Source organism: Leucopleurus acutus, assembly GCF_964270905.1.
Source record: "Leucopleurus acutus genome assembly, chromosome: 13".
In the NCBI taxonomy this organism is placed as follows: domain Eukaryota; kingdom Metazoa; phylum Chordata; class Mammalia; order Artiodactyla; family Delphinidae; genus Leucopleurus; species Leucopleurus acutus.
In genome coordinates this window covers 921995-940416 of record NC_139155.1, presented here as the reverse complement: position 1 = coordinate 940416, position 18422 = coordinate 921995, and the positions used below count along the sequence as shown (strand labels likewise).

Sequence of the window (18422 nt, the reverse complement as noted above, 5' to 3'; positions counted from 1 at the left end):
GAACTCACATGGGAAGAAAGAAAATACTTAAAGACAAATGAAAATGAAAATAAACATACCAAAACTTATGGGATGCAGCAAAAGTAGTGCTAAGGGTAAATTTATGGCTATAATGTTTGCATTAAAAACCAAGAAAAGCCTCAAATCAACAACCTAACTTACAACTTAAGGAACTAGAAAAATAAGAACAAACTAAACTGAAAGCTAGCAGAAGGAAGGAAAGAGTAGAGCAAAAATAAAAGAAATGGAGTATAGAAAAACAGTAGAACACATCATTGAAACTAAATGTTGGTTCTTCAAAAAGATCAAGAAAATCAGCAAATCTTTAGCTAGATAAACTAAGAAAAAAGAGTGAAGACTCAAATTACTAAAATGAGAAATGACAGTGGAGACATTACTACCATTTCTACAGAAATAAAGATTATAAGAGAGTACTATAAACAATTTTACACCAACAAATTGGATAACCCTGATGAAATGGACAAATTCCTAGAAATAGAAAACCTACCAAGACTAAGTCAAGAAGAAACAGAAAATCTAAATAGACCTATAACTAGTAATGAGATTGAATAAGTAACCAAAAATCTCCCAACAAAAAAAGCTCTGGACCTGATGGCTTCAGTGGTGAATTCTACCAAACATTTAAAGAAGAACTAATACCAGTCCTTCTCAAACTTTCCCCAAAACTGAAGAGGAGTGACCACTTCCCACCTCATTCTAGGAGGCCAGCATAACTCTGATGCCAAAGCCAGACAAAGATACCACAAGAGAAGAAAATTACAGACCAACATTCCTTATGAGCATTGATGCAAAAATACTCAACAAAATACTAGGATACGGAATTCAGCAGCAAAGTAAAAGGATTGTACACCATGACCTAGTGGGATTTTTTTCTGCAATTCAAGGATGGTTAAACACAAAAATCAATCAATCAACAACATGAAGGGAGAAAAAAATCACATGATCATCTCAAATGATGCAGAAAAAGCATCTGACAAAATTCAACATCCTTTCATTATAAAAACACTTCACAAAATTAGAAATAGAAGGAAACTACCTCCAGATAATAAACTATATGTGAAAAACCCACAGCAGACATATACTCAATGGTGAAAGACTGAAAGCTTTTCCTCTAAAATCAGGAAGAAGGCATAGATGCCTGCTTTCACCACTTCTATTCAACAAAGCACAGGAAGTCTAGCCATAGCAATTAGGCAACAGAAAGAAATAAAAGGCATCCAAACTGAAAAGGAAGAAGTAAAATAATCTCTGTTTACAGATGATATGACCTTATATGCAGAAAATCCTAAAGACTCCACAGAGAAGCTGTTAGATCTAATAAATGAATTCATCAAAGTAGCAAGATTCAAAGTCAACACATAAAATCAGTGGTATTTCTATTTATAAGCGAGGAACAATCTGAAAAGGATATTACAAAAACAATTCCAGTTATAAGAGCATCAAAATTTATAAAATATTTAGAAATTAACAACCAAGGAGATGAAAGTCTTATACAATGAAACCTTAAAACACTACTGAAAAAAATTAAAGACATAAATAAATGGAAATATATCCTATGTTCATGGATTGTACGACTTAATATTGTTATAATGCCAAGATTACCCAAAACAATCTTACAGATTCAAAGTGATCCCTATCAAAATCCCAATGCTATTTTTTTTTTGCAGGAATAGAAAAACCATCCTAAAATTCCTATGAAATCTCAAAGGACTCTGAGTAGCCAAAACAATCTTGAAAAAGAGACTAAAACTGGAGGACTCACACTTCCTGATTCTAAAACTTATTACAAAGCTACAGTAATCAAAACAGTGTGATACTGAGATAAAGACAGACATAGAGACTGATGGGATAGAATACAGAGCCTGGAAATAGACTCTCACATATAGTCAAATGATTTTTTACAAGGGTGACAGGACCACTAAATGTTTAAAGGACACTCTTTTCAACAAATGGTGTTGGGAAATAGGATATCCACATGCAAAAGCATAAAGTTGCACCCTTACCTAACATCGTACACAAAAATTAACTCAAAATGGATCAAGAACCTACACTGAAGACCTAAAACTATAAAACTCTTACAAGAATACGTAGGACAAATGTCTTATGACTTTGGATTTGGCAATGATTTCTTGGATGTGAGACCACAGGCACAGGTAACAAAAGAAAAATTAGACAAATTGGACCTTGGGAAAAATTTAAAATTTTGTACATCAAAAGGCACAATCCACAGAGTAAAAGGCAACCCACAGAATGGGAGAAAATGTTTGCAAATAATATATCTGATGAGGGATCAATATCCAGATAAATACAGAACTCCTAAAACTCAACAACCAAAAACAAACAACCTAGTACAAAATGGGCAAAAGACTTGAATAGACATTTCTCCACAGAATACATACGAATGGCCATTAAGCAAGTGAAAAGATGCTGAACACCACTAGTAATCAGGGAAACACTAATCAAAACTACAATGAGCTACCACCTCACACCCATCAGGATGGCTATTATCCAAAAACCAGAAAGCAATGAGTGCTGGTGTGGATGTGGGGAAACTGGAACCGTTACACACTGTTGGTGGGGACGTAAAATGGAACAGCCACTGTGGGAAACAGTGTGCGGGTTCCTCAAAAAAAATCAAAAATAGAATTACCACGTGACCCAGAAATTCCACTTCTGGGTTTATACTCAAAGAGGGTCTCAAAGAGATATCTGTCACTCATGCTCACAGCAGCATTATTCACGATAGCTTAAATGTGGATGAAACGTGTTCATCAACGGATGAGTGGATAAGCACAATGTGGTATCGTCATAGAATGGAAGGAGGACTAAATTGTGACACAGGCTACAACATGGATGAACCTGAAGGACGTGATGCTCAGTGAGATGAGCTGGCACAAAAGGACAAATCTTGTATGACTTCACTTATAGGAGGTACTCAGAGTTGTCAAAATCCTAGAGACAGAAAGTGGAGTAGTGGTTGCCAGGTTTGGGGGAGGGGAAATGGGGAGTTACTGTTTAAAAGTCAGAGTGATTCAGTTTTACAAGATGAAAAGGGGACGGATGGTGGCGGCTGCACAGCGCTGTGAATGTATTTAATGCCACTGAGCTGAACACTTAAGAATGGTTATGATGCTAAATTTTATGTTGTATGTATTTTAATACAATTTCACAAAACAAAGCAGTACAAAAATGTGGAAAATGTGGCATTAAATAGACCATGAAAAGGACGCTTGTTCACAGCGTGAGCTGAAACAAGCAGGCAGAGCAGTGCCTACTTAGACTCGTCTGGAACATGCGTTGGCAACCTGTGCACGTCTGCAAACGATTGTGAAAGGGCCCTGCGTACTGATGTTGGGTTACAAACAAACTGGACTGAGTTCACAAACACAGAATCTGCACAGGGTGAGGACAGATCATAAATGGAATCCTATAACCCATGGCTGTTTCATCCACTTGGCATTCTTTCCCATCCATACTGCAGTCTGGACTCTTTAGTACTTTGTTCCTTTTTATGGCTGAATAATATCTCACTGGATGTATATACCACATTCTGTTTATCTATTCATCCACCACGGAAACATGTTCTCCATATCCTAGTATTTTGCTGAGGGGTTTTTACATCTATACTCATAAGGGGTGTTGGTCTGTAGTTTTACTGTGGTGTCTTTGTGTGGTTTGGGGAGGGGATTAGTAAGTGGCAAACAAATTCATTTTCCTAAACATCACTGTGGGTCTATTTCAACATCTATTAGAAGAATGACTCTTCATTTGTGATGGTCAAACAATTTCCTCTTACAATACACATCAATGTACAGAAAGTTATTAAGTAAACTACAGACCAGGTGTGGTTACAGTAAGATCATGAGAATGGCATTACTGTGACCCAAATCTCAGGACCCACGCTGTAGGGAAAGGACATGGGACTTGAGTGTCACCTCCAGAGGAACCTCATCTCTGCCCCACCCGTGACGGACAGCCCCTCTCACACGGTTAGCGAGTCCTTCCTGAACACGCAGGGCACCGGGATGGCTCCTGCTTGCCGCCGTCCACGGAAACACAACTGCCCTCGCCTCTCCCCCTGGGATGCAGTCTTTACAGTTGGACTCCATTGAGGAGAGTGAGAGGAGAGCCCCAGTCTCGCCAGTGATGGAGCGAGGGGCCAGGCTTTGGGACCATCAGGAACATTTTCCTCTCGAAGCCTGACAATAACCTGAGGTAGGTTCTCCCACTGTACAGATGAGAACATTAGGGTGGGGGGTCGTAGAGCCAGCGAGAAAGTGCTGGGGGCAGGGTATGAATGCGGCTCCCTGCCGTCACCTAACAGAGAAAGGCAGGGGCTGGAGGTGAAGCCTGCACCCTTACAACACAGGACGGTTAGAAACCCTAAGGCAGCTAGTTAAACTCTGGGCTGTTCCTCTGAGGCCAAGGGAAAGAGAAAAAGAAAATAATAAAGACAGGAGGCAGGGCCTGAGCCAGCAAGCCGAGCAGCAAAGCCATCCGAGCGACCCGCGGAAGCTGGTACATCCCCGCCTGCGGCTTCCCGCCTCACCTGAGCTTCGGTGACTCGACAGCACAGGCCGCCAAGTGTCCCTAGGGCTGCCCTCACAAAGGGCACGAGTGCCTGCGGTGGTGCTCCCAACGCAGCAGTACAGAGACGCCTGCTGCCTACACAGGTGGCAGAGCCCGTGTGCACATCCGTCACTCACAGGGCTTCACACCCACTACTCACCCTTCCGCACCCTGTGAGACAACGCCGCGACCTGGGATGGCCAGGGCAGAGCTGTGGACGTGGGATCTGGACCACGCGCCAGCCCTGGGAGCAACTGATGATACAACACAGAGAGAGCAGAATAGAGACAAGGGGATGGGGGCGGGGGGGGACACAGGACAATCGAGACCAGGCCTCGCCGAGAGGGTGGACGGACGAGAAGAGGCACCCAAACGACGTGAGGAGCGGCAGGCTCCCCGCGGCCCCAGCAGCTCCACAGGAGAGCGAAAGCCAGTTCCCCCAGGCCACCGTGAGGAAGTGACAGCTGTGTTGACTTTCGGTACCATCAGCAGGACACCCAGGCTAAACCAGGGCTGCAGATGCACAGCTTTCTGATCTAGTGCCAGGGAACCAGCCCGAAGTGAGGTCAGCAGATCCCCTGCCGTTCCCTTGCTACACACTCCCTTCCAACACCACAGACGAGAGGACAGCAGCAGCCAGTGTTCAGAGCACGGGCTGCCGGCCAGCACGCTTTGAGCACTCGGCATGTGCGGCCTCCCAACCTCGGGACGGCTTGGCGGGCGAGCACGCTTCGAACGCCGTCATGCAAAGGGCGGGACTCGGGCGGAGGAGAGAGAGCCAGGCACCTGGGCCCGCACTTCGGCCTCCTGCAGTCTCACGCTTACCAAGCCTGGCTCCGGCTCCCGCAGCCTGGAGGGCGCCCTGCCCAGCACGCTGTGCTGCGGCTTCTAGTGTCCGTGAAGCTGCCCCACTGCCCCAGAGGCTAAGACCGTTCTCTCTCCTGCGCTACGCCGGAAGTCCACAACGGCGAGTACGGTGTCCCCACCGCCACGCTGCTCCCCCGGGGTGGTCAGCACTTGCTGCGGGCACAGAGGCCTGCTCAGGGAAGGAGGGACGGTGGTGACCAGGGCAATCATAAGGTGCCTCTTTCTTTAACCTCAGGCCTCGCCTGCAGGTGGCTCTTTTCTTCAGGACGTTATGTAGAATGTTAGGGTTCTCCCAAGTTCAGAGACGATGAAACAAATCTAACAGGCAGCTCTGAGAAGTGACTCCACAGCAGGGTGCCCCACCTTTCAGCCGTTAATCTGTGTTAGTGACTTATTCTCACATAAAATGATATTGTTCTTACTTACAGCAAAGCTAGGCCTTCAGAGCTAAAAGTTAACTAAAGTTATAATCTAAAGCTAACATTTTTTTCAACCCTAAGAAGACAGTGGAAAACATATACTAACAACCTTAAGTTTCACTCTTGGGTTACTGGCTAATGCATCCAGTTAAAATACTGAAAATATCGAGATTATTTTTCCTCGGTATTTACAAATCATAAGTCAACACGATTTCAGGTGGAAAATGCAGCTTAAATATTGTTAAGCCTTTCTAAGAAATTAACGTCGACCAAACAGATGTTAATTTCTTTAGTCTCCCACCAAAGGCTAGAAAGCAGAATAACATGGTTCTGAAATTACAGACAAAATAGAAAACTGTATTTATTTCTTAAACGAGTGCCAAGCAAGAGCACGAGCTCAGCCTCCTCGGTACCTCGTTTCTGGATGAAGACCCTGAGCAGGGGGTTTGCGCTGGAGACCGCTTTGCAGAAGTTGTCATCGTTGTTGATGGGCAGCAGGTCGCCATGCACGTCCGCGTAGCCGATGGTCACCTCGGTGTTGGAGATGTGATGGGTGTGCACAACCAGCTTGTAGAAGTCTTCGAACTTTCCAGGCTTTTGTCGGTCCAAGGAGAACCTTCGGAACTCGGCTCCAAACTACAACGAAATAGACAGCGGGTCCGCGGACAGCAGGGAAAGGGCAGCAGCGCTGTGGCTCGTTCGCCTGACAAAGGAGCACTTACAGGGCCTCCAGGAGGCCTGGGACACAGCTGCAAACGGCACCCCAGTCCTCGGGGCTATGCGAGCCCTGAGGGGAGGGACCGGCTTGCTTGAGTGCAGGACAGGCGCTGGAGCTCAGTTTGTGGGGGACCCTCACCTCCTCTGAGGACACTGGGGCGCATCTCCAGGCCCAGGCAACAGCACAAGCCCGGGGCAGCCTTAGACACTCAAAGGTGGGAGGGAAGCAAAGGCCAGCTGCAACTTCTGCACTCTTTCCTAAGGGCAATGGGAAGTTCTGGAACAATTGTAATATTAAGGAAGGAAACGACTTGATATGATTTGCATTTTTAAAAAGACCAAACGGCTGCACTTCAAAAGGATCAGATGCTTCACAAATCTCTGGGGCAGGAGCATGGGTTCTGGACTGGCCAAAAGGACAGAGCAGGTCTTTTCAAAAGAGATGCTATTCACTCTCCTGTTGTAGGAAACATGCAGGGCCCACCTCCTTCCTGTCAGCCCCTGGCTCTGGCTCAGATGCCCACAGAGTTGCCTGCAGACCTCCAGGCCACCTGCCAGGGGAGGTCCCTGGGTCAGCTCCCATGGGCCGACTCTCCTGCGATCTCAGGAGAGGATCCTGGGTCAGCTCCCATGGCCGACTGTCCCGCGATCTCAGGAGAGGACCCTGGGTCAGCTCCCACGGGCCGACTGTCCCGCGATCTCAGGAGAGGACCCTGGGTCAGCTCCCACGGGCCGACTGTCCCGCGATCTCAGGAGAGGACCCTGGGTCAGCTCCCATGGCCGACTGTCCCGCGATCTCAGGAGAGGACCCTGGGTCAGCTCCCATGGGCCAACTGTCCCGCGATCTCAGGAGAGGACCCTGGGTCAGCTCCCATGGCCGACTGTCCCGTAATCTCAGGAGAGGACCCTGGGTCAGCTCCCATGGGCCGACTGTCCCGCGATCTCAGGACACCGCCTGTTTGTTCGGCCTGAGGCTGCTGGCTTAGGACATGCTGTTGTCCCGCACTTGCCAAAGGGACCTTTATTCATCAGGCAGGACAGATTCTGTGCCCTTGTACATAATTGACAACTAACTATATTGGTTCCAAAATACACAAAAATGAAATGTCTAATGTTTACACAAACTAATAGTTACATCATCTAGACATTACGTCAACTACTCAAGGGCAATGTGACTCAAACCATACAGGTGTGAGTGGTTCTGAACTTTGGGGAGACATCAGAATCACCTGGAGGACCCCAGAGTTCTGGAATTGCCTGATTTGGAATGCAGCCCAGGAATGTGCATTTTAACAAGTTCCCAGGAGAAGCTGATGGTGCTGGTCTGCAAAGCACACAGACAAAACCACAGGTTTAAAGGGTTAGTCTTCAGACCTCAACCTCCACAGATCTTTTAGAAACAGAGCCTCAGATCCCATTTCCCTTTTAAAAAGCAAAGGACAACACCCATCCTGCACTGCCCCAGGAACGAAAAACTTCAAGTTTGGGAAAACCACCTTCAATGGCTAATCGAAACTAAAGCCTGGCTCCGCAAGCCAGTGCCCAGGGGAGCACTCTCCTTCGTCCCCTGCTGCTGCCAGAGATGCCTCCCCTTGAGACGGGTCCCTCTCCCCTTTACTTAAAAGACAAGCCCCATTCTCCTTCTCAGTATTTTCTCCAAGCGTTCACAAGAGCAGGCTCACAGTGAGCAGGGCGCACCCCACGCCTTACACACAGGGGAGACACCCCGGCCGGCAAAACTTCCAGACACAAGAGACGAGCAGACAACACAAGGTTAATGGGATTCTTCATCATCAGTTATCCAGTCACATCACGAATGTTTATTTCAACAGCAGTCAACCACCATCCTTCCAGTCTCATATATCTCACACATGCTGACTTCCAGAGCAATTAGTTTTCATCAGTCTATGCCTTATTCACTAAATACACAAGAAGAGCTTCATCATGTCTAATGAAACCGGGTATTTTTGACTTTTATATATAATTCCCAGTTGAATATTCCCCCAAACTGGACACAACACACTCACTTTCATCCAAAGGACACCAGGGAACTCTCATTCTTCTCCCTCACGCTAGACTTATGCCGCATCCTGCAACTTAAGTAATGAGGAACAGCATGCATTAAATAAGTCAGTTCTGCAATGTTTTAGTCCTAACTGCACTTGGTAATTAATTTCAGATGAAGTTTCATTTGTTTCTCAGTTCTTGTAATAATTTTCCTCAAAGTACATGTTAATTTGAAGTGCAAATGAGTTCTGGCTTTTTCCTGACAGAAAGTCTGATTTCTGTTGGATAAAGAGGCTGGCTTTGTCAATCCAACTATATGTTGAATATGCTTTATATGCTGAATGAGTTCCACAGTTGGGCAAAGAGAGGTGTGAAATGTGATATGATAAAAGCATTTTTTTCAAGCTTTTTTTTATTGTGGCAAAATATACATAAAATTCACCATCTTAACCATTCTTAAGTGTACAGTTCCGTGGCATTAAGTACGTTCACACTGTTGTACAATCATCACCACCATCCATCCGCCTTAACTCTTTATCTTGTAAAGCTGAAAGCCTATACCCGTCAAGCAATAACTACACATCTCCCTGCCCCCCAGACCCTGGCAACCACCACTGTGCTTCCACTGTGCTCCCTCTCTCCCTCCCTCCCTCCCTCCCTCCCTCCCTCTCTCCCTCCCTCCCTCTCCCTCTCTCTCTCTCTCTCTCTCTCTCTCTCTCTCTCTATATATATATATATATATATATATATACACACACACACACACATATATATATATATGCATATAATTCTTTATTAGATACATGCTTTGTAAACATTTTCTCCCATTCTGTCTTTTACTCTGTGGATCTGGGTCCTTTAAGTAACCAGGGTCCTGGGAGGGAAAGCTGGACTTTTTTTTTTTTTTTTTAAAGCTGGACTTTTGATACAGTTCTGTAACTTACTTCCTAACCTAGGTCAGGCACATTTAAGGCAAGTTTTTCTTAAAACTTTCCTTAGTAAGTATTGAACTTCATTTGAAATTGGTAATGGAGTGAGCCATTTTATGGGTCTGATTATCGGATAATAGGTGAAGGAGTGAAGCTCTGCGGTCACCCTTTCGTGAGTCCTGCCGTGGGAACACAGTCCAGTGAGATGCTGAACACCTTAAAGGGGTGGTGAGTCTCCAGTGAAATTCACTGTTGGTTCAGGCATTTCATAGGGATCCCTCTACCCTAATGCAGTGGTCTCCAAATGTCACATATCCCCTCAAGAATTCTGGAAAACCTACCACTATGAAGAGGATAATATACTTTTAAGTTGGCATCTAAATTCTTCATAAAAAAAATAAATAGTTGCAAAGGATATAATTTCCAGCATGCTGTAAATATTTCATTTAAAAATATTTTATCATATGATCTTTTAAATATAGTCAGTGAACTCTAAATGCCATAGTGATTTGATACTACTGTCACGCATTTTAAAATAGAATGAACAAGCTCTTTTATAACAATCAGAAATTCAACAAGGATGAGAAACCCCTGCTCGCCACAACTAGAGAAAAGGAAGCCCATGCACCGCAACGAAGACCCAACGCAGCCAAAAAAAAAAAAAAGAAAGAAATTCAGCAAGGTTCCTTTTTCTCTTTGATCTCGTTTCCATTACACTGCTCCAAGAGAATTTAACCCCGATATTTTATCCTAATAATTTATGCTTGATTACCCTATCAGTCTTCTCTACAACAAAGTTAGATAAATTGAAATTAAACATTTTCCCCAAGGCCATAAGGCTCTCTTTGTGAAAAATATTTCCAAGTTGTTTCTAATGGGTGTAGAGTTTTAGTTTTGAAAAATGGAAAATATTCTGGAGTGGATGCACAACAATGTGAATGTAATTAACACTACTAAAGTGTACAATAAAAAATGGCTGAGACGGTAAATTTTATGTATGTGTATTTTACCACATTTATAAATCAAGTAATATAAAATAAACAAAAATAGATTTTTACAGTAAAAAAGTTTCTAGATTGAGTCATTACAATTATTAAATCAAGTTGGAACACATTTATAAAACTTGACAAATAATTATTAGCCTTCCAAAGTAAACATTTAAAAAATCTTTTAACAGAAAGTATTTATTGCTAAATGAGGCAAGGGTAGCATCGATTCTTCTGCTGTTTCTTGTTGTTGTGGTGTTGGCACTGAGAAGCCTTTTCACATGAAGCAGGAGATAGGCACAAAGATGCTCAGCCCTGGCCCAAGTCTTGGGCCAGAAGTAACCACAGAGCAGCCTATCATTAGAATTATTTCAGACAAACTATTCACTGACAATTCAATTAGGAGCACTTTCAAGTGTTTTGAAAACAAAGAATTGGAAAATACTTGACTTGGAAGATTTATTGCCCAGTCATTAGAGCCATTCACTTTTTCAATTTCTGGTAACTATACCAAGAATTATACGACAACGAATTGTGCCGGCTAATTCCTTCATTTAGAGGCAACCTGTCTGATCTGATAGAACAGGGAAGTAAAAATATAAAATTAGTACCACATGCCAATATTTTTAAAAAATAAAATAGTTCTGTCATAATAAAGTTGGACCCTTACCTAACATCATTACAAAGATTAACTCGAAATGGATCCATGACCTAAATGTAAGGCCTAAAACTATAAAATTCTTAGACAAAAACATAGGGCAAAAGTTTCAGTCCATGAGGTTTGATAATGAGTTCTCGATATGACACCAAAGGCACAGCTAACAGAATTAAAAAAATAGACATTGGACTTCTTAAAAACTAAATTCTGTGCATCAAAGGACAGCATCCACAGAGTAAAAAGGCTTTAAACAGTGATAAATACAGTCGTACCTCTGTATCAGCAGAATCCTAAGAAGCCCAAGTCCCTTATAAAATGCCACACTGTATGCATATAACCTACGCACATGCCCCACCCCCACACTTTAAATCAACTCTAGATGACATATAATACCTAATACAATGTAAACACTAGGTAAATAGTTGTTAATACAATGTAAATAGTGGCCAGTGCACGCCAAATTCAAGTTTTACTTCTTGAACATTTCTGTAACTTTTATTCTGAATATTTTCTATCCACAGTTGGTTGAATCCACGGATGCAGAACCTGTGGACACTGAGGGTCCACTGTATTCAGAATATATACAGAATTCCTAAGCAAAATGTTATTCAGCCTTAGAGAGGAAAATTCTGGCATCTGCTACAGCATGGGGCCTTGAGGACACTATGCTCGATGAAATAAGTCAGCCATAAAGGACGATACTGTAGGACTCCAATATATGAGGTACTCAGAGTCGTCAGAATCATAGAAAGTCCCATGGTGGTAGCCATGCGCTTAGGAGGAGGGGGAAATGGTTAGTTATTGTTTAATGGGTATAGAGTTTCAATTTTATAAGATAAAAAGAGTTATGGGGATGAATGGTGATGGCTGCACAATAATGTGAATGTATTTAATATCACTAAATTTAAAAATGATTAAGATGGCAAATTTTATATTCTGTGTATTTTTAAAATTTATTTATTTATTTGTTTATTTATTTAGTTAGTTTTGGCTGCGTTGGGTCTTCATTGCTGCACGCAGGCTTTCTCTAGCTGCGGCGAGTGGGGGGGAGACGCTTCATCGTGGTGCGAGGACTTCTCATTGCGGTTGCTTCTCTTGCTGCAGAGCATGGGCTCTAGGCGTGCGGGCTTCAGTAGTTGTGGCACCCGGGCTCATGGGCTTAGTTGCTCCGTGGCATGTGGGATCTTCCCGGACCAGGGCTCAAACCCGTGTCCCCTGCATTGGCAGGCAGAGACTCAACCACTGCGCCACCAGGGAAGTCCCTGTTCTGTGCATTTTAACACAAATTAAAAAAAAAAAAGATCTAGGGTTCCTTGTGAAAATGGCTAATTCTAGATATGAGTCAAGAACTTTATATGACCCCGTGAATCTCATCCTTCTAAGAAGCAAGAAATTATCAAAGACTGTTAGGGTCATATGAAAAGGACTCAGGAACTAGTTTGAATGATCTCCCAACAGCTGAAGATGGGACATTTGTGCATTTATCATCTATAAGGATAATAACTGCTATGGATTGGAACACATCCAATATGCATAAATAATGCATATTTGTTTATAATGAGAACCAAAATTTTATTTTTTACTTTTTGGAGGATGCCAGGGAACCAACCTACTATTTTGTTTATAATGAGAACCAAAATTTTGTTTATTTGTTTATAATGAGAACCAAAATTTTATTTTTTACTTTTTGGAGGGTGCCAGGGAACCAACCTACTACTTTGAAATAAGTAAATAAAAGGAAAGAATCAAGCACTTTCCCCAAAGAAACAACATTAATTATTGGGAAATTAACAGATGTAACAACTCCTTATTTCCCAAAGCTTGCAGATAAATAAACTGTCATTCCATTATTATCTTGATAATATTTATTGAATTTTACAGCTGACCCCACCTGTTATTCCCACAATAGGACAGTAAAAATGGGGGAGGGGGTTCACCTCTTTAAATTTTTTAGTTATCGCAAATATGAAATAATTAAGTCAGTAATCAAAAATGAATCGGCCTCTAAATGAAATGTACTTTTATTTCCTTTAAAAATATTACATAAGTAATAAAATGATCATTATAATTAGAAAACAAAGATTTACCTACACATCTATTTTGACCCTCTTTCCCTTCAGGAAGAAGGGATCCTTCTGACAAATGCTTGTTGAATGAATAATACCTAGAACTTAGTTGCTACAAAAGTAATATGCTATTGAGTACACTATGTTACTGATAAAGTCCTTTGTCAACAAGAAGCTTTTCCTTGGTCAAGAAGCAAGGAGACAAAAAAGAGTGGTAGAAACCCAAGATAGCTAAGAGCTGGGGAAGTACGAGTTGTTTGTTGTTCTAAATGAATCTTGAAGTACTTCTGGAGCAGCGGGGTCATGATCTGCAAAACTCTGTTCCTCCATAAAAGCAATGAGAACCCTGGCAAAGGTCGTGAAAAGTCAACTTCTTGAGAATTCTGGAAATTAACCAAAGGCTTGCAAGCAATAATCCACGGCGCATTTATTCCAGAAAAGCAGCTGAATCTAGGAACAGTAAGTTTTACAGTGCTTGAACTTCCCCCGTTCCTCAGCTTTGAAAACAAGCAGCCAAATAGCTTTACAGGGGGCAGAACCGGCTTGGAGCTCACCCCAAAGCCCCATACTTAGAGAACTGTCATCTTTAAACGTGTCTCACAAGTCCCTGGAAAAGCCCTGTTCACAGGGTTTGTCTCTATGTGACCTGAGTCAGAGATCACTCATTGCGAAAAGCCCTTTCCTCAGGACATTTGTTGAGAACAACCAGCAGCAACTGTTTAATGATTAAAGATTATACAATAAAAGTTCCATTTTTAAATGGAATTTTTACAACATGAAGGAAATTATATTCTTTCTAACTATATTTATTACAAGAAAACTTAGATGTAAACTTCAAAATATGTTATCTGTTCTATAGAGGTAATTCTCAAAATTCTTTTAGGGGGTTGTAACATATGAAGGTTACTGCATTAGGGTATAGGAATCTCTACAAAAGTACCTGAGTCAAGTACCAGCTGGGACAAACACAATAAAAAGAAATGCTGGGGATTCCCACCTGTTAGGATGACTACTGTCAAGAAACAGAAAACAAGTAGTCGTGAGGATATGGGGAAAGTGGAACCCTTGTGCACTGTTGTTAGCAATGTAAAACGATACATCCACTGTAGAAAATAGTATGGAGGTTCCTCAAAAAATTAAGAATTACCATACGGCCCAGCAATTCAAATTCTGAGTACACCTCCAAAATAACTGAAAGCAGGTTCTCAAAGAGATATTTGTACACTCACGTTCATAGCAGCATTATTCACAACAGGTTAAATGTAGAACCAACCCAAGTTTCTATCAACAGATGAATGAATAAGCAAAATGTGCTTTATCCATGCGATGGAATGTTATTCAGCCTTAAAAAAGGCAGGCAATTCTGGCATATGCTACAACATGGACGAACCTGGGAGACAGTATGCTCAGTGAAATGAGCCAGTCACAGGAAGACTAACACTGTATGACTCCACTTACATGATGTACTTAGAGTTATCACAAGCACAGAGACAGAAAGTAGAACGGTAATGCCAGGGGTTGGGGGAGGGGGAAACTGGAAGTTACTGGCTTTTTCTTTTTTTGAAGGGAGGTCACTTAGTACACCTTCTTTTGTTGTTGTTGTTGTCTTTTGGCTGCGCCATGCGTCATGCAGGATCTTAGTTTCCCAAGCAGGGATTGAGCCCGTGCCCCCTGCCCTAATCACTGGACCGCCAGGGAATTCCCAGAAGTTATTGTTTAACAGGTATAAAGTTTCAGTTTAACAAGATGAAAAGAGTTACGAGGATAAATACTGGCATGGTTGCGCAACAATGTGAATGCATCTAATACCATTAAACTGTACACCTAAAAATGGCTAAGATGGTAAATTTTATGTTATGTGTATTTTACTACAATAGAAAAATGGAGGAAAATTTTTAAAATGCTGGGGAATGAGGTTTCCATAGAAGGCTTTGATAAGCTCTGATATATTCCTGGAAATATAAGGGCGCATTCATGTGCAGGACTGTGTGCATGGTCAGGAAAGACGTGAGAAGGTTGTAATCTCTCATATCTGGCTGACTTTGAGATTCTGTGCAATCAGGAAGTGAAGGCTAAAGCAAAGTTGTAAACTACTGAAGTGTTGACTGTGTGCCCCAATACGTGCCCCTTTTGGTACGTATAACCAAAAGGACTGGAGACTTACTGGTTAAAATCACTTGAGGAAATCTGTGTCCAATCATCAGATGACCATGAAGCTAACTAAGCAGAGCTTCAGTGGTCACATAAGAGAAGGAATACACTTTTTTACAGCATTAGTCCAGGAAAAGTCACTCAACAAACCAACAGCAGCAACAACCACAAACCCCTGAGGGAAGAGTCTGGCTTTCAGAGTTATCATGTCATGTTATTTAAAATGTTTAGTTTTCAACAAAATTATGAGATATACAAAGAAATAGGAAAAAATGGCCAGAGTTAAATAAAACAGTCAATGCAAACTGTCCCTGAGGGTGCCCAGAAGTTGTACTTACTAGACAAAGATTTTTAGATAAGCTACTATAAATATGTTCAAATTAAAGGAAACCATGTATAAAGACTAAAGGAAACCATATAACAATGTCTCACCACTAGAAAATAATAGAGACTAAAATCATTTTTTAAAAAAGAACCAAACAGAAATTCTAGAGTTGAAAATTATAATAACTGAAATGAAAAATTCCCTAGAGGGACTCAGTAGTAGATTAGAGGTGGCACAGAAAGAATCAGCAAACTTGAAGATAGGTCAATTTAGAGTATCCAGTCTGAGAAGCAAAAGAAAAAGGAATGAAGGAAAATGAACAGAGTCTCAGAGACATACGATCTGTGCCATACTATCAAGCATACCAAGAAACACATCTTGGAGAAATCCTAGAGGAGAAGAGAGAGAGAGAAAAAGGCTAAAGGATATCTGAAGAGATAGTGGCCCCAAACTTCCCAAATCTGATGAAAAAGTTTAATCTACATATCCAAAAGTTCAACAAATTACAAGTAGAATAAACTCAGTGAGACCCACATCTAGAAGCATCATAGTCAAACTACCAAACTCAAAACCAAACAGAGAATCTTGAAAGCAGCAAGAGAATAACAATTTGTCATGTCCAAATGATCCTCAATAAATTAACAACTGACTTCTCATCAGAAACCACGGAGGCTAAAATGCTGCAGAATGACATGTTCCAACTTGTGGGTGGAAAAAAGAATGTCAACCAAGAATTCTATATCCAGCAAAACTATCCTTCAAAATGAAGGAGAAATGAGACATTCTTAAATAAACAAAAACTGGGAGAATTTGTCACTAGCAGAACTGCCTTACAAAATACTAAAGCCATCCTTTAGGCTGACATGAAAGGACACTCTACATTAACTTAAATTCACATGATGAAATAAAGAGCACTGTTAAAAGTAACTACATAGGAAAAACAATAACTACATAGGTATGTACAAATGTGTTGTTGTTTGCTTGTAACTTTTTCTTCTCTCTGATTAAAAGACAAGTGCAAGGACTTCCCTGGTGGCGCAGTGGTTAAGAATCCGCCTGCCAGCCTCTTCAATAAGTGGTGCTGGGAAAACTGGACAGCTACATGTAAAAGAATGAGATTAGAACACTCCCTAGCACCATACACAAAAATAAGCTCAAAATGGATTAAAGACTTAAATGTAAGGCCAGAAACTATGAAACTCTTAGAGGAAAACATAGGCAGAACACTCTATGACATAAATTACAGCAAGATCCTTTTTGACCCACCTCCCAGAGAAATGGAAATAAAAACAAAAATAAACAAATGGGACCTAATGAAACTTCAAAGCTTTTGCACAGCAAAGGAAACCATAAACAAGACCAAAAGACAACCCTCAGAATGGGAGAAAATATTTGCAAATGAAGCAACTGACAAAGGATTAATCTCCAAACTTTGCAAGCAGCTCAGTAACAAAAAAAACAAACAACCCAATCCAAAAATGGGCAGAAGACCTAAACAGACATTTCTTCAAAGAAGATATACAGATTGGCAACAACCACATGAAAGGATGCTCAACATCATTAATCACTAGAGAAATGCAAATCAAAACTACAATGAGGTATCACCTCACACCAGTCAGAATGGCCATCATCAAAAAATCTAGAAACAATAAATGCTGGAGAGGGTGTGGAGAAAAGGGAACACTCTTACACTGCTGATGGGAATGTGAATTGGTACAGCCACTATGGAGAACAGTATGGAGGTTCCTTAATAAACTACAAATAGAAGTACCATATGACCCAGCAATCCCACTACTGGGCATATACCCTGAGAAAACCATAATTCAAAGAGTCATGTACCAAAATGTTCATTGCAGCTCTATTTACAATAGCCAGGAGAAGGAAACAACCTAAGTGTCCATCATCGGATGAATGGATAAAGAAGATGTGGCACATGTATACAATGGAATGTTACTCAGCCATAAAAAGAAAGTAAATTGAGTTATTTGTAGTGAGGTGGATGGACCTAGAGTCTGTCATACAGAGTGAAGTAAGTCAGAAAGAGAAAGACAAATACCGTATGCTAACACATATATATGGAATCTAAGGGAAAAAAATGTCATGAAGAGCCTAGGGGTAAGACAGGAATAAAGACACAGACCTACTAGAGAATGGACTTGAGGATACGGGCAGGGGGAAGGGTAAGCTGTGACTAAGTCAGAGAGTGGCATGGACATATATACACTACCAAACGTAAAACATAGCTAGTGGGAAGCAGCCACATAGCACAGGGAGGTCAGCTCGGTGATTTGTGACCACCTAGAGGGGTGGGATAGGGAGGGTGGGAGGGAGACGCAAGAGGGAAGAGATATGGGAACATATGTATATGTATAACTGATTCACTTTGTTATACAGCAGAAACTAACACACCATTGTAAAGCAATTATACTCCAATAAAGATGTAAAAAATAAAAAATTTGAAACATAAAAAAAAACGATGAATGTTGGAAACTTCAATATTCCACTTTCATTACAAAATAGAACTAGACAGAAGATCAAAAAGGAAATAGAGGACAATACTAGACCTAACAGTCTATACAATATGACACCAAACAACTATGGAATGCACATTCTTCTCAAGTGAACATAGAACATTCTCCAGGATGGACCACATTTTAGGCCCTAAAACAAGTCTTAATAAATTTAAAAGGATTGAAATTATACAAAA

General features: G+C 41.6%; 1 protein-coding gene across 1 annotated transcript in view; it reads right to left on the bottom strand.

Moving 5' to 3' along the window:
* Positions 1 to 18422, bottom strand: part of PARD6G (par-6 family cell polarity regulator gamma) — a 108328-nt gene that overhangs the window by 65593 nt on the left and 24313 nt on the right. The window contains exon 2 of the mRNA XM_082853381.1: positions 6290 to 6512. Coding sequence (XP_082709507.1) covers positions 6290 to 6512 — 223 coding nt within the window. The remainder of the gene's footprint in view (positions 1 to 6289; positions 6513 to 18422) is intronic.